Raw genomic sequence first — 23,907 nt, 5'->3', positions numbered from 1 at the left:
AGTCAATGCATGGCACACGGACTGATCAATTTACTGCTCTGATATATTCAATCATCTTTACACTTATATTACTTATCCCCCCTTTAGACAGTTTTGTTTTAAATCAATATATATGTCTTAGTAATGCAATACAGTGATACAGCAGTGACCACGGCACACCAGAGGTTTTTTTTTTTATTGGAGAAAGACAGAGCGCGCAGCGTGTCATCAGACAGTGAGGATTCTGATGATGGAGATGATCCCTCTTTTGTTCTGGACAAGGAACCAGAGCAGGTGGACCCACCGATTTGTGCACAGATCTCCACAGTGGGTTGGATCGCGCGCTTCCGTTTGTAGTTTCTCCAGGACTCAGGCGCTATGAGCTCGGTCCCAGCGCCGAGTCCGGGAACTCAGAGATGCAGACACACACTGCTCCAGCAGTGGCTCCAGGCGCACTTCGTTTAAAGCGGCAAGATCAACGTTAGCTTCGGTTTCGTTTTGTTCCTCTTTTGTCCCTTTTGTGCTCTTGATTCACAGGCTGTTTGGTGATAAAGCTCTTTCGTCCACCTTTTCTCAACGATTTGTGACTTTTTTTTCCCCCCTTCGTTCAGGAATCGCCGTGTGACCGGGCCATAAACAAAGTCCAGGGAAGTGCATGATTAGTGTTGACATAAAGAAAGACAGGAAGATGTCAAACATTAAAAACATACCAGTAGGTTGATGGTAAAAGGCCATTTACGATGTAACATGAGGCTAAAACTGAAAAGGCAACATTCCATCTGTTCTCTAGCGAATGAGAGGCATCTGTTTGAGCGAAATGAGGACAGAACGCATCCGAGACACATCCTTTGACTGTTTGTTGGTTTTAGGATTGAAGTCGCACAGACGAGCTACTCTCTCCCACGGGGATCCTGGACTGTCGCCATCGCTCTCCGCCAGGAAAGTCTCCTCTGAAGCTCTACAGTAAGGACACCAAAAGAGAAAACAAGTGAGCGGCAGTACGACGGTTACTTTGCAGCAAGCTGAGCAGAATAACTTGCACATGAAACAGCACCTGTGCATAAAATTTAAAAATAAAGCGCATGCATCTCCTGCTGTAAGTCATGTTTAACCCACCATAAATTACAAGCTTATCATCAACTCAGAGTACAAAGAAGTACCAAATTATGCCTTGAAAAATAGACTTGTAATTCTTGTATGGCATGCAGTGTGGAAAAAAAAACAAAAGTGTTAACATATGGGTGGGACACACAAACTTCAAAGCCTAAAAAGTTTAAACCTACACAAAGCCTATAACATCAGAGTTAGGCTGTTTGTAGAAAGCCTTGTCAGCAATCCTAGCAGGCAGGCAAAGCCGAGGAAGCAGGAAAGAGGAAGAGAGGAGAACAGTTTTAGTGTCAACCAATTAGTGTGCATTACAAAAAAATGGCTGTTAGCAACTGAGAGAACTCATTCTAATGAGGCGGAAACAAAAATAAGAATACACACAAACACCATTTTAGAAGAGGAAGTGATTTCAGACAAAACATTAGAATTGGGCCACACCACAAACAATGACTAATATTTTCTGTTTGCATTTCTTCTCGCCTGTTCGTTAGGCAGTAGTTTTCACAACATGCACAACTTTAGACTGTTATCAGAGGATTATCTCTCAGTGTTTGCACAGGCAAAGCAAAAACTGGTGCAGGTGAGCGAGTGATACCGTGCCAGACTTGGACATAGCCTGTGGGAAAGTGTGAGAAGAAGGTGTTAGCAAAGTCAAGAAAAGGAAAACTGAAGGGCTTTTTTTTTGGGGGGGGGGGGGGGGGGGGGGGGGTGTCAAGATTTTAGATGGCAGAGTAAAATAATTATCTTTAAGCAGAACACAGGACATGAAGAGTCTGCATTAGACAAATCTGACCAGAACATTTATTTTCACATACAGGTCAGGTTTTGGAGCCCTGGTGCCAGGCTTCACCACATCCACCAGAATCACCCCGGAACCATCCAAGCACATCACCGGCCCATCCCTACCTCTTGAATGTTGACATCTATCTGTGCCAACCAGGTGATACGTGAGAGTTCCCCTGGCTTTTTCCAGTTGCTCGAGTCCTCAACACACTTTCCAGCACACTGGATCATAATCAGGGAAGCATGCCACGTGGCCACAGTAGCGGACATTACATAACAATGCAAGTGATACGTCACACAAAGTCATTCCAGTACCCAATGATCTTCTGGAGAGTAGACACGGGCAGATAACTGATTTCACGGTATACCGTGGTATGAAAAAGCCACGGTATCAAAACCACTAAAATTTTCTGTTATACCGTCCCTACAGTATGAGCAGGTTATGAGAATTCTTGACAGGCAGAGTGGAGGCTGCCGCCTTTCCCCCTGGCGCGCAGCTCTGTCTCTGTTTACAAACAGGCAGCTAACGTTAGCTAGCTCTGCATCATGGCTGAAGGAGGTGAAGCCTGCACTGAATTTTTCCCTCCGTCTAAAAGGACCAAGACGGCTTTTCGTTTTATGTTCTGCGGAATAGCCCTTCAAGCCAAAAACAGTGGCAAAGCACCGTAGCTTTGGCCTGTGTCGGACGCGGAGTGATTCAAGATACCCGCAAAGGATTACATGGAAGGAGTAAACTTTATCCCATCTTTGAAACAACTGAGAAGTACAAGCGGTGGACTCGAGTCGTGCTTATGGTTGACCAAATTTCTCCCACAAACACGTCAAGAAGGACAAATGAATCTATTCCAAGCACTTTGTTGGTGAAGCTGGGCCAAGTATTGAGCATCCGGAGTTCCGGACCTTATTTCAACCACGTTTCTCCCTAAGCAAGTAAGTCATGTTTCCCATGGGGCAGATGCTACATGTCTAAAAGAGTGACTATTATTTTGGTATTTTCTCTAAAGTTATCAGCGGTATAGTGCTCATAGCAGTAGACATCGCCTCAATTAATGCGCCTGATTCACATGTGCTTCATATGCAAACAGCCATAGTGTTGTTAAAGCACATTTTAAAGCTCTACATAATACAGTGAAACCACTGTATTTTTGCCCACGGTTATCATAACATCCAAATCTCATACCGGCCGATGCCTACTGGAGAGACCTAGTACCAAAGGCATCCTGTTGTTGCATTAGGTTACTTGGTCTCACTACCATACAGTGAAACTGGAAGCACCAGAACTGCGAGGATATGAACCTTTATTCTCCAAAGGTATTAACATCACCAAACCCTTCTGTCCATTGACCTTGTGACTACAGAAGTTCTTCTCGGGCATCTTTCAACCTCAAACCCTGAAGTCCCAGGGACATGAATGTGAAGTCATCTCCAGTCTGGGAACATGCGCTTTGCCGCAACCACAACACCATGGAACCGCCTTGGGATGACAACCACTCAGGCAGACAACCAGTCCATCCCCACATTATAAAATAACTACGCATGGGTGTCCTCTTGGCATTCTGAAGCCACTGGGGTCCTCAACACTTAGACAACTATGTACTGGATCACCCACAGAGAAACATGCCACAAGGCCAAAACGTTGAAGCTGACACTCCGTCACAATGCAAATGATAGTCCTCACCTTAGTCTTCGTAGGTAACCACTGGATGGACTCAAAAGTCATTCCAGCAATACACAAGGACGCTCCAAAGAGTCCTGGTACCAAAGACATCCAGTCATTGCCTTAGGTCACTGGTTAGCATGAATGAATAAATGTTACTGCAAAGCTAAGTGAATCTCTCTACATGTTTGACACTTCCACCACATACATATTTCTAATGGCCGGGTCCATGAAGTTAACCAATGCCTGGACCTTAGTCTTAATGCAGGACAATCAGAAATCCAGACACACCCTACTCCTCACTCAACTTCTTAAGTGCTCATCTACAGATTCCACAAAGACCACAGCATCTTCCACAAAGTTAAGGTCAGTAGACAACCTTGACAAAAGCACCAAAGTCGCTGAAGTCCAGAACCTTAAACACCCATTCCAATGCAAGCACTGAACAGAGTAGGAGCCAGAACACATTCCTGATAAATGCTAGAGAAGTGCATGTGTACAAACTGACCTGGGTATGGCATCCAACAACTTATTAGGGATCCCGTTAATTGTCAGGATATATTCCAAAGCAGACAGACAATCAACCAAATCATATGCTTTGCAAAATAAATAAATCAAGTCCAAGAGTTCGGATATAATTAGAATTGCCTTGTTGGGTGTGAACCGCTTCGGTCACTGATCAACAATTAGCTGGCACTGAATCCAAGTGAGAACAACCTTTACAAGTGTCCTGCCCAAACAGAAGTGTAATCCAATCAGCAGTTATTACAATCCAGACCATCACCCTTTCCTTTTTGGAGTAGTTGTACTTGTAGCAGATTATGATTAAAAAGCTATTTCATGACAAAAGGTAGTGAATACAGAGAAAAGATGAAACAAATAAATAAATCACACATAAGAAAACAATTAAAGATTCACCTAAATACAAAGTAGGCCGTAGGCCGAGACAACAGAGACAACAGTCTCGGCCTACGGGTCGAGCAGCAGTGGAGAGTACCCGACCTTCTTGCAGTCCCTGGGAGGGGTACTAGATAGTGCTCCCACTGGGGACTCCATTGCCCACGTGGGCGGCGACAGTGAGACCTGGAGGGGGGGGGGTGACTGGGAAGCACAGCCTCCCCGATCTGAACCCGAGTGGTGTTCAGATGTTGGACTTCTGTGCTAGCCACAGTTTGTCCATCATGAACACCATGTTCGAGCACAGGGTGTCCATAAGTGCACGTGGCACCAGGACACCCTGAGCTGGAGGTCGATGATCGACTTTGTTGGATCCGCTGGGAGGGGAGGAAGCCAGTCAGACCTGGCAGGCCCAAATGTATCGTGAGGGTCTGCTGGGAACGACTGGCGGAACCCTCTGTCAACGACGTCTTTAACTTCCACCTCCGGGAGAGCTTCTCCCAGATCCCGGGGGAGGATGGAGACATGGAGTCCGAATGGACCATGTTTTCCACCTCCACTGTCGATGCGGCCGCTCGTAGCTGTGGTCGCAGGGTTTCTGGTGCTCTGTCAACGACGTCTTTAACTTCCACCTCCGGGAGAGCTTCTCCCAGATCCCGGGGGAGGATGGAGACATGGAGTCCGAATGGACCATGTTTTCCACCTCCACTGTCGATGCGGCCGCTCGTAGCTGTGGTCGCAGGGTTTCTGGTGCCTGTCGCGGCAGCAATCCCCGAACCCGGTGGTGGATGCCAGAAGTAAGGGATGCCGTTAAGCTGAAGGAGTCCTACTTGTCTTTGTTGGCAGGTGGGACTCCGGAGGCAGCTGACAGGTACCAGCAGGCCAAGCGTGCTGCAGCCTGTGCGGTCGCAGAGGCAAAAACTCGGGTCTGGGAGGAGTATGAGGAAGCCATGGAGGAGGACCATCGGTCGGCCTCAAAGAAATTCTGGCAAACCGTCCGACGCCTCCGGAGGCAGAAGCAGCTCTCCACCCACACTGTCTACAGTGTGGGTGGGGAGCTGTTGACCCTGACTGGGGATGTCGGGCGGTGGAAGGAATACTTCGACGATCTCCTCAATCCCATCGTCACGTCTTCTGAAGAGGAAGCAGAGACTGGGGACTCAGAGGTGGACCCATCCATCATCCAGGCCAAAGTCACAGAGGTGGTCAGAAAGCTCCTCAGTGGCAAGGCTCCTGGGGTGGAAGAAATCCGTCTGGAGTACCTTAAGTCTCTGGATGTTGTGGGACTGTCTTGGTTGACACGTCTCTGCAACATTGTGTGGCGGTCGGGGACAGTGGCTCTGGATTGGCAGACCGGGGTGGTGGTCCCTCTGTTTAAGAAGGGGGACTGGAGGGTATGGATGGGTATTGATAAGGTTTTATAGATATCGATGCCATTATCAATTCTGCTTATCGATCCGATTCTTTATTGATTCCCTTATCGATACGTCGTGTGAATTTTGTACTAAAAGTAGGCTTTACGGGTTTTCTATGTATTTCATTGATTCTTAAAGTAAATAAATATGAAATTGGTCACTGTATCCTTGATCTCTGGACATAAATAAAATAAGCAAAATGGTGTTTCGCTTTGAAGTTATTAATTCCGACTGGACTCTATCATTCTAGCTTGACTCGGCAGAGAGCTGCGCAGCGTTTGGAGCTGTGTGAACAGAACGGAGGACGATTCTCGTTTCTTTCTCGCAACAAGACAGGAGTCCCAGTTAGTAACTTTAATCTGCACAAAAGTGACTCACGATTGACATATTCAGGGATGAAAGTGGTGAAAAACAAAAAAAAAGATGAAACCCAAAATTACCTCCCAACACCACCTGCACAAAATGTTTGAATTCTAGAAGCTCTGAAATGCAATCTGGGACTATTCCAGATAATAAACTGCAGTGAGTGCAGCATCCATTTAGGTGAGAAAAAAACAACTTTCCTTATTCAAATTCATTCCAGTTGTATTCTGCTCTTACTAGGACGCAGCAGTTTTCTTGCTTGGCAGATAGTTCTGGAGGAAATCACTGAAGAAATTACCACATTGAAAATATGGTTTGACTGAAACAAACTGTCATTAAACTTAAATAAGACAGGGATGAAATGGAGGTGTAAGAGTCACTAGGTGTTCACAGGAAACTTTATTTCTGTATGTATGTATGTATTTATTTATTTATGTATGTTCATTGTTAGTTGGTTTTATATTTTCTGTTATGTTTCTATTCAGGCTCTTTTTGTCTCTCTAAAATTGTGTATAATAACTAATCATTAGATTATTAATATATAAACAAAAATAAATTAAAAAAAAATTACAATTTATAATACATTTGACTCTTTTATGACAACAAACGCTTATTATACAGAAAAATACACCCAAACATGATGACAGCTGCAACTGCTTAATGCTAATTTTAACATTGAAAACGCCATAGACATGCTAACGCGTTAGCATCGCTCTTGTTTTTAAGTTATAAAATACGTCTATCAACTGTTTCAGAAGACCATAACAGGTCGGTTTAACAGAAAAAAGGTAAATAATATTCACAGACGTATGCTCTTTAGGTAAGTTTTAGCGGGGGAAAATTAAGATACAGCATAAGGAAAAAAATTAATAAGCGAAGCAATAGATCGAAGCACTGCTTCAATCTGCGAACAACTGCTTTGATTGGTTCAAGGTTCAAGGCAAAGCCGCGCTGCAGAAAAGTTGATTACGGACTCGCTGCAGGGTCTGTAATCAACGTAGAGAAATGATCATTTTCCTGACAAACACCCTCAAAAACAACGGCCACTATGAAGGACCAATAACGGAATCGTTAAGCAAAAAGCTTATTGATGTCGGTGAATTGAATAATTTCTTAACGATACCCGAAAGGAACCGGTTCTCGATACCCATCTCTACTGGAGGGTGTGTTCCAACTACAGGGGGATCACACTCCTCAGCCTCCCCGGTAAAGTCTATTCCAGAGTACTGGAGAGGAGAATTCGACCGATAGTCGAACCTCAGATTCAGGAGGAGCAGTGTGGGTTTCGTCCTGGTCGCGGCACACTGGACCAGCTCTACACCCTCCATCAGGTGCTCAAGGGTTCATGGGAGTTCACCCAACCGGTCCACATGTGTTTTGTGGATCTGGAGAAGGCATTCGACCGTGTCCCTCCAGGCGCCCTGTGGGGGGTGCTCCGGGAGTACGGGGTCCTTTGTTAAGGGCTATCCGGTCCCTGTACGACCGCAGCAGGAGCTTGGTTTGCATTGCCGGTCGTAAGTCAAGCCTGTTTCCAGTACACATTGGCCTCCGCCAGGGCTGCCCTTTGTCACCGGTTCTGTTCATTACCTTTATGGACAGAATTTCTAGGCGCAGTCAGGGTGTAGAGGGGGTCCGGTTTGGGAACCACAGAATCTCATCTCTGCTGTTTGCGGACAATGTGGTTCTGTTGGCTTCGTCAAATTGGGACCTTTAGCGTGCACTGGGGCGGTTTGCAGCAGAGTGTGAAGCGTCCGGGATGAAAATCAGCACCTCCAAATCTGAGGCCATGGTTCTCGACCGGAAAAAGGTCGGTGGAGTGTCCTTGCCTCAAGTGGAGGAGTTTAAGTATCGCGGAGTCTTGTTCACGAGAGAGGGACGGATGGAGCATGAGATCGACAGATGGATCGGTGCAGCATCTGCAGTGATGCGGTCGCTGTATCAGACCGTCGTGGTGAAGAGAGAGCTGAGCAGGGGGGCAAAGCTCTCGATTTACCGATCGATCTAGGTTCCGACCCTCACCTATGGTCATGAGATTTGGCTCATAACCGAAAGAACAAGATCGCGAGTACAAGCGGCCAAGATGAGTTTCCTCCGCAGGGTGGCTGGGCACTCCCTTAGAGATAGGGTGAGGAGCTCAGTCACTTAGGAGGAGCTTGGAGTCGAGCCGCTGTTCCTTCACGTTGAACGGAGCCAGCTGAGGTGGCTCTGGCATCTTTTTTGGATGCCCCCTGGACGCCTCGCTGGAGAGGTGTTCTGGGCACGTCCCATCGGGAGGAGGCCCCGGGGAAGACCCAGGACACGCTGGAGGGACTACGTCTCGCAGCTGGCTTGGAAACGCCTCGGGATTCCCCCGGAGGAGCTGTGTGTGTGTGGATCGGGAGGTCTGGGTGGCTTTGCTTGAGCTGCTGCCCCCACGACCTGACCTCAGATGATGCGGAAGAAAATGGATGGAAAACAATAAGTAACGCATTCAACCGCCAAAGCCTGTATGTACACTCACCACACAAGACACCATTGCTGAAGAAAAAGCATGTTGAAGCTTGTTTAACATTTGCTGCATAACATTTAGACAAGCCTGTGAAATATTGGGAGAATCTAGTCTAGTCAGATGAGACCAAAACTGAACTCTTTGGATGCCATAATACAGATCATGAATGGCACTGCACATCACCACAAAAACACCACACCAACAGTGAAGTTTGGAGGTGGGAACATTGTGGTGTGGGGCTGTTTATCAGCATACAGCACTGGCAAATTTCACATAACCGAAGGACAGCTGAATATAAAAATGTATCAAGACATTCTGGATAAAAATCTGCTGCCATCTACCAGGATGATGAAGATCAAACAAGGGTGGACATTTCAGCAAGACAGTCATCCCAAACACATAGCCAAGGAAACTCAACTGGTTTCAGAGAATGAAAATAAAGCTGCTCGAATGGCCCAGCCAATCATTTGACTCGAATCCAATAGAAAATCTATGGAAAGAACTAAAGATCAGAGTTCGCAGAAGAGGTCCGCAGAACCTTCAAGATTTGAAGACTGTGTGGAAAAATGGGCCAAAATCACACCTGAGTAATGCATCCATACAGGAGGTGCCTTGACGCTATCAACAACCAACAAAGACTTTTGTGCAAAATAATAAATAAAACAAATAAAACCTGTTCAATACTTTTTTCCCCTGTATCATTCCATTTTATTACACAACTTAATTTCTGTACTTATTTGTTTTGGTTTCTTTGTATGTGTGGATTACTCGGGTTGTTACTAATGTCTGGTGAAAATTTCAAGTCAATAGCAGCAATAGTAATATTTACTGAGAAAAACAGTGATGTATTCAATACTTATTTTACCCACTGTATATTCCATTGTTAAAAGTAAGGCATAGGCCTCAGCTGTTAAAACTGAACTTTGACCTAGACTGGACCTTTCTAGAGCGGAACAACAGGTCTGTTGGGAGACACCCATCTCCAGGCTGGAAGTAAATATTGCTTGTAACACAAGCCAAATGGGACCACAGGGCAACCAGCCTTCCAGTTGTTTCACCACCTGTACAATCTCACTGTGATTTGGTGGACTGCATACATTTGGTGGACTGAGCGGAGCATAGCAAGTGCACGGACTACTGCTCATGTAACGATGATAAGGTGGCACCTCACTGCATGTTAACAGGGGACATGACAGACTCTAACCTGTTGTTGGCCTTGTTCTTCTCCATCTGCTCATTCTGGTGTATGTGCCAGTCCTCCAGCTCCTTTTTGGCTTTCTCTCGCCACTCTGCCTCTGCTGCCTTGGATGCTAAATCTTATTGAGGAGCAAAAGGAAAAGAGCTCAATGATTATTCAGCTCATTATTTAATTCAAAAACATCATTAGGTTGAAAGAGCATTTATGGATCAACTTTTTTAAAGTCCTTGTGTATACATAAATTTTATACCAGCAATAGAGAAGACCACGTGTAACTATTCCCCGCACCGCGCGCAAAAAATAAAAAAAACATTTTTTTTCAAATCTTTAGGACAGAGGTTCACATAAATACCGTCACAGAGCCTGGTCTCAAACTAGACAACAAGACAACCAACTGAACTCAGAAGTAATCGTTATCTCTGACATCAGCTGGTGGATTCTTTGGTTGTAATGAAAACATGGTTTGGTACCACCGGTCAAAAAAGTCTAAATTCAAATTCCACAAATTGGGCAGTGCAGTCTCATTTGAGGGCGGGTGCTAAAGGGTTAAAATATGATGCATATGGCGCAATAATCCTACATCCGGAGACAGCCCTCGTATGTCCCCATCAGAAACCTGGCACTTTCTCTGGGTTTTTGGGCAAATTAAACGGCAAACAAAGTGAAAATGCAAAGAAAAAGTGGCAATGCAGTGGAAAATGGACGTGTTGCGGGTTGTTTATGACCCGGAGCTCAAACATGTCAAGGCGGTTGTGCAGGTGAAAGAACGCAGCTACTCTGGCTAGGTGTGTAGGCTAACACTTACCGACACGACTTCTCCCATTTGCCTCATCTTCCCTTCTCCACTGGGAACCCCCCCCCCGACCCCCCCAAAAAACTGAGCTTTTCACGACTGCTTTGGTGATTACAGCCGAAAACAAAACAATACACTATTTCTCTGTTAAAAGTGATGCTGTGTTTGTACTGGCTGTCCCCATATATGGTCAAATTCCGCAACTTCACGCAGGGATCAAACAAGACTACACTGCCCTATTAAGGATTATTTAGGCTGAGTCTCAAGTCTACCTCTTGGCCCTTCCCCTTACCCCTTCCCCTCCGTTTTGCGCGGGCACGAGAGATGAAGGGTGTCTCGATTCTCTTTTTGGAGCGAGGCGGAGGGGTAGGCGAAGGGCTTCAAACCCCTCCGTTTGGAGTGAATCTGGATGCACACTCCGTTTGGAGGGGTAGGAGGAGCTTACTGTTGTCTCCGAAAAAACAAACATGGCGCCGAAAGAGCCGCATAAATGAAGCGGCTTTCATTACAAATTACGCTGTTTAGAAAGTTATAACTTGCCAAAAAAACTTTACAGGCAGTTGTCTATGACAGCAACGTGTATGCTGCTGGATGCATGTTGCATATATTGTCATTCTGAGGAATATCGTAACTTCGCTCGTGCGCTGAGGCGTTATAATGCAGATACACACGAATGCTACGATAAGACACTTTTATATCTCACAATGGAGAAAATCATGATAAAGGATAAGCACGTTAATTTGTATGGTCATAAATCTTTGTATAATATCAATCCCTGCTGTTGGATTTCAAGATCTGTAACGTGTGTGTATTTTGTAATCAAACGGAGCCCTGAACACACTCGTCTCCTAATAAGCTTTCAGGCAGAAAATGAGAAGTTTCATTAATGGGAATAAGTTGGAAAATATATACACACACATATATATGTGTAACACATAACTGACGTCCTAATAGACTGATATTATTTGTCAAGGAAATTTCTAAAGGAAATACGGCTGGATGCAAAAAACGAGAGAATTTGAAAAAGAAATATACCAGAACTAGATGCAGCCCATACATACAGGTGCTGATCATATAATTAGAATATCATGAAAAAGTTGATTTATTTCAGTAATTCCATTCAAAAAGTGAAAAATGTATAATATATACATTCACTGCACACAGACTGATATATTTTGTGTTTATTTTAAATAAATAAACTGTTTTCCTGTTTTATCATTAGTATTTTTTATGATTGTGTATTTTTTTTAATTCTTTATTATTTTACTTCTTTTACTTATTTATGTTTTAAATTTTTTTATTGTGTTTTAATCTTATTTCATTTTATTCTGCTTTTAAATGATGTTTGTGAAGTGCCTTGAGGCGATTAATCGTGATTTGGCGCTTTTAAATTAATAAATTATTTTAATTACTAATGAATTACTAATCAATCAATTCATGAGTAATCAAACAATATTAATTACTATTACTGATTAATTATTAGTATTATTAACATTAATAAATTACTAAATAATTAATTATTAATATTATTATTATAAATTACAAAATTAAATTAATTAACATGACATGATTGCGATGCATTGAAGAAATCTGCTACTTCTTCTATTTCTTTGCATTTACGCAGAAAGGCGAGAAAAAAAGAGCAAACAGGCTACTGCAATAAGTTGTATTTCGGTTGCCATGTTAAACAGTGAAGACGGCAGTTAGAGACGAGCACTTTTTTTTCCCTCCTGAGGCGGAGGGGTGTCTCAATTCATAGGGCTAGAGGCATACCCCTTCGCCTTACCCTTTGCTTTAAAGGGGTAGGTGAAGGGGTAGGGCCAAGGGGAAGGGGTACAAAAGAGAATTGAGATTGGGGGTTAGTGTGGTGCTGAAATTAAATAGTTGACTATTTCTGCTGTGGCCAGGACTGGAGGCAGTGCTGACAAAGTCCTGAGCAAACTCTCTAAGGAACCTGTCCATGTTAATTACTCCTGTCATAATGAAAAAATAAATAAAAATTTCTTCATACATAGTAAGTGGCAGCTGGTTACTTGGTGCAATAGATAACCACCTCCCCTGAAAAAGTTGTATTGTATCATTCTTTAATATGAACAATTTTCTCTGTTTACTATTTGTCTGTGAATGTGCTCAATGAAATCCAACAGAATGAAAAATCAAGATGTTTGAATGAAATTAAAAATAAAGGAAATTCTCAAACAGCATCAGCAGGTTACTTCCTTATTCTTCCTATGTCCCACTTTCTTGTTCTGTGCCGAGTGACATTACTTGCTGAAAATTAGCAATTCTAATGTGAACTTGAGAATGTTAGAGATTATTAGTTGTACAGAAATATATGTTATGCACTGAGTTCCAGTTCCTCCTGTTTTTTGTGTGCACTTCTGGCTCATTTCAAGTGAAAGTCCAACATCTTTGCTCACCTAATGCTTCAAGCCGTGCCTTCTGTTCCTCCCTCCACTTGCGTAAACTTTCTGGCTCTTGCCTCTGATGATCCACCTGGGCGATAGCTGCATAAGAGTCTGTTGGGCCATTGGCCTCCTTTTTGAAAGAGAGAAAACATTAAAGCAACTGGAAACAGCATAATATGAACTATTAAATACAGATCTAAACATAGATTTTGTTGAAAAATGGTGATAAATTAAGGCATATAATCGTGCCTAAAGTGAGAAACAATACAGACATAGAAATAATTTAGACAGTGAAACAATTTCTGTAATTTTGCCTCTGCTCACCACCACAATGAAACAATCAATACATAAATGTTTAACTTTAGTTCAAAGCACTGAACAAAAACATAGCAATCATTCAGAAATTATAGCCATTTTTATACAGTCCTTCTATTCTCACAGCTTATAATTAATTAGACTTATTAAATATCAGGATTATTGTTAATACAAATAATCACTTTTGCAGTCAGTTTTCTTTAGACCAGTCTGGGGATAGATACATGAACATTTCCAAGTCACTGAATATGTCTTGGGACTTTATTTCCATCACATCAAGGCAATGGAATGGAACTTGGAATGGATTTGCTAATGTGGTGTGTAACTTCCTTGGCAATAAGAAAGCTGACAATTATAGAGATATGGTGGAGGAGCTTGTCCTCAGCCTGTAAGACGAGGATGAGGATGAGCGTTAAAGTGCACTATTTGGACAGCCACCTCAGTGAGTTTCCCAAGAACCTTGGTGATGTAAGTGAAGAGCAGGGTGAGCATTTCCATCAGGACATCAAATTGATGGAAGAACATTTCCAAGGTCAATGGAACTGCAAAATGAGTTTGATGAAAGATGTCCCTTATGCAGTTCATAAGAGATCAGCTACAGAAAGAAAATTTATGACGTCTTAATGTTGCCGATATATGTTTTGGATTTATGCAACACTGATTGTTTTAAAGTGACAGTGTTACCTTTTCATGTATTTTTTGTATGCTTGTGGTTTTAAAGCTGCAAATTTAATTCTGTGAGAAAGACACAAAACTAAGAAAAAAAATTAGTTTTTCAGTGGTGCCTTACCTGTGATAAGCATAATGCATAATGTGATGGGCATAATGCATAATTTCTCTTATTTAGTATTTATATACTGCGGTCAGTAATGCTCAAAAAGGGTGCAAGCATAAAAGTAGTTTTGGAAATACATTCTAAAGGGAGTAGATGCCTTCACTCACTCACTCATCTTCAACCGCTTATCCGGGATCGGGTCGCGGGGAGTAGATGCCTTCCATTGCAAAAATTATTCCATATCCGAGTGCTTAAATGCAATGTTTGTTTGTTTTTTTAAACTTTCAGCAAAAACTATTAATTATTTACAAAAAATTACTTTAATATCTCAAAAATGTGATGTGATTAGCAAAAACTAACCACATTCAGATTTGGTGCCCCCAAATTACCCAAAGTCCATTGAAAAACTCCATGCAAGAAAAAAGGTGTTGGACCAGTGTTATCTTTCTATTTAGTTTGTCTAACTGGGAGTGTCCTCCAAAAATAGACTACATATAAAAATGGCTGTAATTCCTAAATGGTTAATGTTATAATTTTGTTGAATCCTTTGAATGAAACTTGAAAGCACATAATAAGAACTTCTTCCATCATTTCAACTCCACTGTGGTGGCGTTCAGAGGCAACATTACAAAAATGATGTCACTGACCAAATATGCATGTAACTGACTGCAAGACTTGTACTTCTGAAATGATCCCACTGAAATTTGATAAACTCACCTGAAACAGATCCCCGTTCAGTGTAGCAGGTTCTTCCTGGAAAAACTCTGACATGATCCGAAAAATACAGCTGTATTAAAACACAGGTTTCTCGTCGTTTTCAGGCTCACTTTATGTGAACTATCGGTTTTCTTTTGGGGATCAGAGGAAAGAAATGCGGCAGCACCTGTTTGGGCACACTGATGTCTGTGCAGCTTTGTTAACAGGTTCTCCAGGAAACGTGCAAACACAACTGTTAGCTAATAATCATGTGTTATTACAACTGGACACGTTGGCAAAATGCTAACTAGCCTAGCCAGTTAACGTTACATTAGGCTGCAACAATAAAATGTCCAAGTTAACTACTGCTAACAGCCAGAGTTAACTAGTTATGTTTTAATGAGAATTTAGGGAGTCAGCTAATGTTCGTTAACTAGCTCCTTTAGCCTGAACTGAATATTAGCTTGCTAGCTGTGGCTAATGTTAGCTCAGATGTAAACTTACCGTAGTTAGGCTGCTGCTGCTGTTGCCCCTGCTGTTCTTGTTGTTGTTCTTGTTGATCGCACGCTCCGACCAACGTCCCGAAGCCCTCTCCATCGTTTTCGATCCCCGCTATCTCACTCTCTTGCTGAGCCAGGAAAGCCGCTGCTGGGTCCTCTTCAGCCGGGTGCGCTCCGTTGTCAGCCATCTTTCACAAAAGTGGTTTACAAGTTTTACGAACGCTTAAAATGAAGACAAACTCTTCAAGGCTAATTAAAATGATTTAAGTCGTATCACTGTATTCCAACTGACAAATAACTAACGTATCACTTTAAGGCCCTCACAGACGATTCATGATGTCGGGCTCAGCTGGTGATGATGGAGCAGGGCAGGTCCCTGTCGGCATCAGCTTTCTTTTGTTGCAGTTTGTCTCCACCTGCTGGCTATCAGACGTACCTTCTCTTGCAGCTGCATATCAAAATATGTTGACAAATCATCTGCCACTCTTATGTGGCTTAATGATTTGGTTTTAGCATTTCACATTGATAACTTCTGACAGAGAAGAATAAGTACAAAGGTATTTCTTAACAAATTTTTAGAAGTGGTACTTTGTAGTGCGACACTCATGTAATTTATTTATTTATGTACTGTGATTTGGTGATAACATGGTTTTGTATGACCTTGACATTTGTATTGCTTCAGTCAAATATTGTCTTTGATGCACACACGCACGCACACACCATTTAAACTGTTTGGATTAAACAGGTGTGACTTTGCGGTTAAATTTCCAAGGTCACACAAGGTCAAATGTCATGTGGCCAAAAGTGATATACGGCTTAATTTTAGTTTTTAATGGTAACCATAGGTGTATCTTTAATGGTGTTTTAAAGGGCATTTTAAACATTAAACTAGCCACCAACAACTATTTTCTATGTAAAAATGTTATGGACAAATGGTGTCCTGTTCAGAGAATTAAGAAACACTTCCTCTGAACTCTTAGTTTTTCTGTCCTTGTTATGTATGCTGGCAATACATGTATGTTTAGTGAATGAGATTCCACTTACTTGAATTCATATTCCACCTGGCTTTTTTCACATAGAGGACAGCTTTGTTTGCATCCTGAAATATTGCACAAGTTTGACATCTAGTGGCAGAAGAACTATTTGCAGCATCTTTATGTAATTCCTCTAATGTGCAATTCTACTTAACCACAGTCTGGGCACTGGGCCCAAAATATGATCTTGAATAATAATAATAATAATAATAATGAAAGAGATAGGTGGTGGTGCACTAGCTTGCACATTTGACTGTGATATGGGTTCATTTCCAAGTCGCAGCCAAGCTCCCAACTGGCATCTTCAGAACTGAGTGTCACGCTGTCTTCAACACTGCAAACTTTGAACTGAGGTGCTGGGGAGATGTTCTCCATCTCCTCAGGTCCCTCAGCGTTGAGGACCTGTTGTGTGGGCCGCCAGAAGAGGAGGTACTGCTGGCCCACCACCAGAGGGCGCCCTGCCTGAAGTGCGGGCTTCAGGCACGAGAGGGCGCTGCCGCCACGGACACAACCGGGACAGCTGTCAAGAGATAATGAGTGACAGCTGTCACCCATCTGCTCTACATCATCTCACTCCATAAAGACTGGACGTCATCTCCACCTGATTGCCGAGATATCATCTACCTGTGAAGGTAATATTCTCTGCTGTGTCAGAACTGTGACTTACTGTGATCTGTTTGCAGCCGTTTTCCTGTGGAGCTTTGTCAGCTGATTGGTGGTTTATGAGAGTGCCGACGTCTTCGCCTCTCACTCCTTCCAGATAAGTGCTTTAACAGGAGCTGCACGTGTGTGTGATTAGAGGTGGAGGTGACGTTCCACCTTCTGTTTTTGTTGCTGGGTGTGCACACACCCACATCTCACTGTTTGTGCTCCTCGCCAGCAGTACCAGATCCGACAGTCGGGGATGGTGATCACCTGGGAATTCGGGACTTGGCGGCTCCAGTATTCACCGGGTTCTGTGGCGGTGGAAATCGTGTGGTTCCGGCTCTTCTCAGGACAGACGTCTTCTATCCTCGAGCCTGCCCACACGTCACCTTTGTGAATTGACTATAATCAGATTCTGAGATTGTCTGTATATTCGTTGTGCACATTCACAACATTAAATTGTTACCTTTTGGCTCATCTATTGACCGTTCATTTGCGCCCCCTGTTGTGGGTCCGTGTCACTACACTTTCCTCAACAGGACCTTGGCAACTGGAAAAGACCAAGGCAGATGCCCATGTATAACCTGACTGTGACAGGTAGATTATTTTAGGAGACTGGAGATGGGCCAGTTGTCTGCTTGGGTGATTGCCATCCAGGATGCAAGGCAGTTCTAGTGTAGCATGTGCTTCCAGATCTGACCTGACCTGTCATTCTACTAAAATAACTCATTTATTTTAAAGTGGGAAGTACATTTTTCAGTCTCTATTCTGAGACTCAGTTTGTTCCTAACACCTCCCTGACTAAGGCTGTTCTCTCCCAGTCACTCAGTTTAGACAGCCGGCCAGCTCTAGGAAGAGTCCTGGTGGATACAAACTACTTCAATTTACAGATGATGGAGGCCACTGTTCTCATTGGGGCCTTCAAAGCAGCAGAAATGTTCCTGTACCCTTCCCCAGATTTGTACCTCGAGACAATCCTGTCTCAGAGGTCTACAGACAATTCCTTTGACTTCATGCTTGGTTTGTGCTCTGACATTCACTGTCAAGTGTGGGACCTTATATGTAGACAGAAGTGTGCCTTTCTTAATCATGTCCAATCAACTGAATTTACCCCAGGTGGACTCCAATTAAGCTGTTGAAACATCTCAAGGATGAAGAGTGGAAACAGGATGCACCTGAGCTGAATTTTGAGCTTCATGGCAAAGGCTGTGAATACTTATGCACGTCTGATTTATTTATTATTTTTAATAAATTTGCAAAAATCTAAAAAAAACAAAAAAAACTTTTTTACATTGTCATTATGGGGTATCGTGTGCAGAATTTTTTAGGAACAAAAGTTCATCCATTTAGAAATAAGGCTGTAACATAAATGTGGAACAAGTGAAGCGCTGTGAATACTTTATGGATGCCAGGTATATTAGGATTAATCAAAATCACAAATGTTCAGAAAAAAAAGTCATTTTTTACTGAGGTTTATTCTATCACACAAAAGAACAGGACAATTTTAGTTTTGAAAATAAATTTATTGCACATTGATATGATTTCTCTCTCTTTTTTTCAATGAAGTCAAAATAATGATTGAAATTTTCAGACACAGAAAACCTTTTTTCCACCATCAGTCAGTGTGGTGACCAGAAGCAGTGTCAATTTTTCTGTTTCTTATAATTTTCATCTCTGCCCAGGTGCTCAGATTGCATGTTGTCATGAACCTGAATTAAAGTTTGTTTCACCAGATGATTATCATTAGTGAAATATTTAATCAATGTCTCAGAGCAATTAATTCCTGTTGGAGTTACAAACAGCTTTTATAATTTTAGATCTAATAATTATTTGATTCTTTATCCATTGCTTAACAGCAGAGGTGATTAATCCACTGTTGGAGTGGCACACATTGCTCTTACTACAGATGAAAGGAGTACTTGTCCTGTTAACTGACAGCTGAGACAGCTTCAGAGAAGGGAGCTGTCACAGTCTCCACTCTTCAAAGCTCCAGTTCTTCAGAATGATTCTGCTGCACATTGAAGGATCTGCAGTGGGTTCCTGAGGAATTCCCAAGTTTTTCGTTGACTTTTTTTTTAAATAGGGAGGACTGACTGAGACTTACAATGTGTCTGCTCGCATGTGTGTATTTATGTGTGTGTAACAGATAAAATTTCAATTCAGGCAGATTTAGAGTCTCTAGGCAAAATTAACATTGTAATTCAACATACAACTCAGTCCTGCATAGCTCCTGAAGCATCTTCAGGAGCCTCACGTGCCTCTGTCACCTGATTGTTTTTTTTTTTTTCTTCTTTTTGTTTGAGACAGAAGTAGGAGTCTGTGTCTTCTGCAAGCCTCCCATCCTGGACTCGTTAAATTTCCTATATATTTGTATTGTCAAGCGTGTTGGTAGCATGGCCCAAGCAGTGGGTCACCCCTTTGAGTCTGGTCTGCTTGAGGTTTCTTCCTCAAATCATCAGAGGGAGTTTTTTCTTACCTCTGTCACCTGTGTGCTTGTTCTAGGGGCTGGTAAGGTTAGACCTTACTTGTGTGAAGCGCCTTGAGGCAGCTTTGTTGTGATTTGGCGTTATATAGATGAAATGAAATGCCTATAGTGTGAAGTGTGGAGAGTCTCATGGCTCCCCATTGGATGGAAGTTTAATAAAAATAATGCATTAATGATTTAGGAATTCCAACCTTTATTTTCAAAGGCCATAAGCAAACAGACAATTGACTGACCAGCAGTTTCATGGACAAAGATGGCCTTTTCCCTTGTTATTTGACAGAAAATTAAGCAGATAAAATGTCTGGAGTTGATTCCAAGTGTTGAGTTTGCATTTGGTAGAGGTCCACTGGGACTCTCAGTTTGAGGTCCACGGAGGTGTCAGTGCAAGTGAAGGAGACTATGCTTAGGCTGGGGAAAAAAATAAATAAATAAACCTGCCAGTCAGATAGGAGAAATTTTAGAACTGGCCAGTCAACAATGTGGTAACCTCACAAAAGGAAGGAATGCACTAGTGAACTAAGCAATGCCAAAAGGCCCGAAAGACCACAAAAGACAGCTGAAGTGAATGATGGCAGAATTCTGTTCTTGGTGAAGAAAAACTCCTTCATAACATCTAACCAAGTAAAGAACACTCTGAAGGTTGGTGTATCAGTGTCAAAATGCTGGATTTTATGTTCCCAAATTGAGTTTTACTGGCGACATGTTAGCGACCGTAATCCAGCATTAACGTCCGCAAATCAGACACAAGGGGGTTATTCCCATTCTAATCCAATTCCAACGTTTGCACGGATCTGTGTTAATAGCAAAAGAAGAGTTCACCACTGAAGGCTACATCTTAATCTGCATAATAATACAGTTCGATAAAACTGTTTCGCAGACAAAGGGTGTGGTCAGCTCATCAAAGCTTAGCGTAGCAACAGCGTCTTCATGCCAAACTGGAAATTCTGTGAGCAGAATCCACATCAATACTATTGTTGAAGCTTTGTAGGTGGAATTCTTTCCCATTCTTCCTTGATGTACGACTTCAGTTGTTTAACAGTCCAGGGTCTCCGTTGTTGTATTTTGCGCTTCACAATACGCCACACATTTTCAATGGGTGACAGGTCTGGAATGCAGGCAGGGCAGTCTAGTACCCGCACTCTTTTACTACGAAGCCACGCTGTTGCAGAATGTGGCTTGGCATCGTCTTGTTGAAATAAGCAGGGACGTCCCTGAAAAAGACGTTGCTTAGATGGCAGCATGTATTGCTCCAAAACCTGGATGTACCTTTCAGCATTGATGGTGCCATCACAGATGTGTAAGCTGTCCATGCCATGTGTTATGTTTCGGATGCGGTCGGAGCACCGACCCAGCGTTTGAAAGGACCCAGCATAAAATAAGCAGAGCACGGTTCAAAGGATAACAGAATTTAATAAACATAACAGTGAGATGCAGTGCTAAACAACTAAAAAGTCCACGGTCTGGTGAGGTGGAAACACGGCGCGCTCTCAACAGCGCAAACGGTCCGGAGCCACAGCAGTTCGGACCCAGGGACCCCGCCGACACCCCCCAGGTGGCCGCGACAAACCGAGTCTGTGAAGAAAGAAAACATGAGGTGAGTCCAACTCCACACAGAGAGACACAACTCAAAGGTGCATGCAATCAGCAAACACTTCCTGGCTTAAATCTATACATCAGCTTCTCACCCTGCAGGCACGGAACAACTCAGTTCAAATCTCCACTGCAGCAGAAGCTGATTAGACAATTAGCATAACGTGACAGCTCAATAACACAAGGTGTGAGGGACACCAAATCCACTGTCATTACTTCATAAAAGTCACCAAAACCAAATTACCTCAGGAAGTGTGCTGAAGAGCGTGAGACCTCACCCAATCCTCCTTCACAGACTGTGGCGTCAAACCTGGAGCGGTCTCTGCGTCCGTGATGGTGAGATTGTTCTTCTGACGTCGATCTCACACGTCTGCTCACAAGGTCGAGTCTCTGGCAATCACACACTGTGCATTCAAGGTTTAAATGCAGCAATCTCTGATCAAGACAAAATACACCACAGCTGTGAGTCCTGATGACCTGCACGTGATAACAAGCCTCAGGTGTTCAGGGTGAGGTCCTAATGCTCAGCCACTCAGTCCTGAATGCATACCACCTGGTGGGAGAAACAGAAAACAAAAACCAAGCCAGCCAAACACCCCAGCCCACAACACCATGGGCACTAACACACCCCCATACCATCACAGATGTTGGCTTTTGAACTTTGCACTGGTAACAATCTGGATGGTCTTTTTCCTCTTTCGTCCGGATGACACGACGTCCATGATTTTCAAAAACAATTTGAAATGTGGACTCATCAGACCACAGCACACTTTTCCACTTTGCGTCTGTCCATTTCAAATGAGTTCAGGCCGAGAGAAGGCGGTGGCGTTTCTGGATGTTGTTGATGTGTGGCTTTCGCTTTACATGGTAGAGTTTTAACTAGTAGTGACAAACTGTGTTAAGTGACAATTGTTTTCTGAATTGTTTCTGAGCCCACACAGTAGGATCCTTTACACAATGATGTCAGTTTTTAATGCAGTGCCGCCTGAGGGATCGAAGGTCACGGGCATTTATTGCTAGTTTTCAGCTTTGCTGCTTATGTGTAGAAAGTTCTCCAGATTCTCTGAATGTCACTGGCTATGTGAATTTTTAATGTAATTAGCTATTTTAATTTTTTTCCCACAATTTTAATATTTAGATTTTTTTTTAGGCTGTGGATCAAATGTTTTGGTGTTATTTGTTTAAATTATTGTCTTTAATGTACTCATTTGCACTGTATATATTTTATTGTATTTTTGTTTAGTCTGCGATGAAGCATAACAAGTCAAGAAAGAAAAGGAAAGGCTGAGTAAAGAAAGACTTTAAGGAAAAGCAGGGGGCTTAAGACAGACTCCTGTGGAACCCCAAATTTCATGTCACTAAGGTTAGAGGTAGTGTTACTGTACAAAACACAGTGAGAATGACTGGACAAGTATGACGTTAGCCATGCAAGGGCACTCCCAGTAATCCCAAAATGATTTTCCAGCCTATGAAGTAGAATATGATGATCCACTGTATCAAATGCAGCACTGAGATCTAACAGCACCAGAACCGTAGTGGTGTCTGAATCCATTGTAAGCAGAAGATGAGAGCTGTCTCTGTGGAATGATATTTTTTAAAAGCAGACTGCAGTGGCTCAAAGAGATTATTCTCAGTAAGATAGTCCACAAGCTGCCGTGACACCACTTTTTCCAGAATTTTAGAGCAAAATGATAGATTTGATATCGGCCGATAGTTTTTCTTATTTTTCAATACACTAGGGTCAAGATTAAGTTTCTTAAGAAATGGTTTAATCACTGCAGATTTGAAACATTTAGGAACAGATCCAGAAGTTAAAGAAAGATTAATCATTTTCAGCACAGTCGGCCCAAGAGTGGGCCACAGGTCCTTAAACAGTTTTGTTGGTATAGGATCAACTAAACAGGTTGTCTTTTTTGTTGACGTTACAAGTTTTGTCAGCATGCCTAGTGAGATACTATCAAATTCTGTAAATCTAGGTAATACCTCAGTAATGGCACCCACCTCAATAGCAGGGTGTAGTGGCTGGGTTAAGGCTTGCTGGGATATTGTCTTCAATTTTCTTCTCAAAGTAATCCAGGAAATCTTGTGCTGTAAAACGTGAGCGAACGCGAGAGCGAGGTGGTTGTCCATGATAAGTGTTGCCACCATGTCGAGCAAGAACTTTGAGTTATGCTTGTTATTGTTGATCAAATCAGAGTAATAGGTCCGCTTTGTAGCCAGTAATGCATGCTTATAGTCTAAGATAGCATCATGCCACGCAAGGTGGAATACTTCTAATTTTGAACGACGCCATTTCCGTTCTAGACCTCTAGCCTTATGCTTGAGGTCACGCAGGCAATCATTGAACCAAGGTGACTGTGTTTTGGGAGATCGTGGTTTTAACACAGGTGGTGCAATCATGTCGAGTGTAGTTTTGAGCACTGAGTTAGTGAGTAAGTTATAGAGGGGGTGGACAGATAGATCACACTTCATAATCACTCATTTCTTTTTCTCTTTTGGTTCCCCACAGCAGCCTTTGGTGGAGAGCAGTAAGGTGAAACTGACTGAGAATGGGCCAAAAACTGAACCAACTCTCTGCTCTCAATCTGGTGGTGACCAAGAAGGTCCTTCTGGTGCACATCAAAAACAGGACAACTACAATGGGCTGACTGAAGTGGAGCATTTAAAGAAGACAGTCCTCCACTTTACAACCAGGATGAATGAAAAGGACAAAGAGATCAACAATCTCAAGAAAACCCTGGAGAAGGAGGCAGAAGATAATATGAAGAAATTGGTCCAG

At 42.7% G+C, this 23,907-nt stretch overlaps 1 protein-coding gene across 3 annotated transcripts; it reads right to left on the bottom strand.

Moving 5' to 3' along the window:
* Nucleotides 1-576: 576 nt before the first annotated feature.
* cltb (clathrin, light chain B) lies at nt 577-15,754 on the bottom strand. 3 transcript variants are annotated; one of them, XM_034181454.1, is made up of 6 exons: nt 15,379-15,754; nt 14,896-14,942; nt 13,101-13,218; nt 9,894-10,005; nt 1,682-1,702; nt 577-937 (listed from the first exon to the last, which is right to left on the bottom strand). In XM_034181454.1, the coding sequence occupies exons 1-6, from the start codon at nt 15,560-15,562 to the stop codon at nt 766-768; spliced, it is 654 nt and encodes a 217-aa protein (XP_034037345.1). In that variant the 5' UTR covers nt 15,563-15,754; the 3' UTR covers nt 577-765. The 3 variants fall into 3 exon arrangements, with proteins under 3 accessions (XP_034037345.1, XP_034037344.1, XP_034037346.1); XM_034181453.1 differs by lacking the exon at nt 1,682-1,702 and adding an exon at nt 1,263-1,316 and having other exon boundaries at nt 15,379-15,752; XM_034181455.1 differs by lacking the exon at nt 1,682-1,702 and having other exon boundaries at nt 15,379-15,750.
* Nucleotides 15,755-23,907: the final 8,153 nt, after the last annotated feature.

The sequence above is a fragment of the Thalassophryne amazonica genome, chromosome 11 (assembly GCF_902500255.1).
Source record: "Thalassophryne amazonica chromosome 11, fThaAma1.1, whole genome shotgun sequence".
NCBI lineage: Eukaryota > Metazoa > Chordata > Actinopteri > Batrachoidiformes > Batrachoididae > Thalassophryne > Thalassophryne amazonica.
Note: the sequence above shows the minus strand (reverse complement) of the source record. Positions and strands in the feature narration are given on the sequence as shown.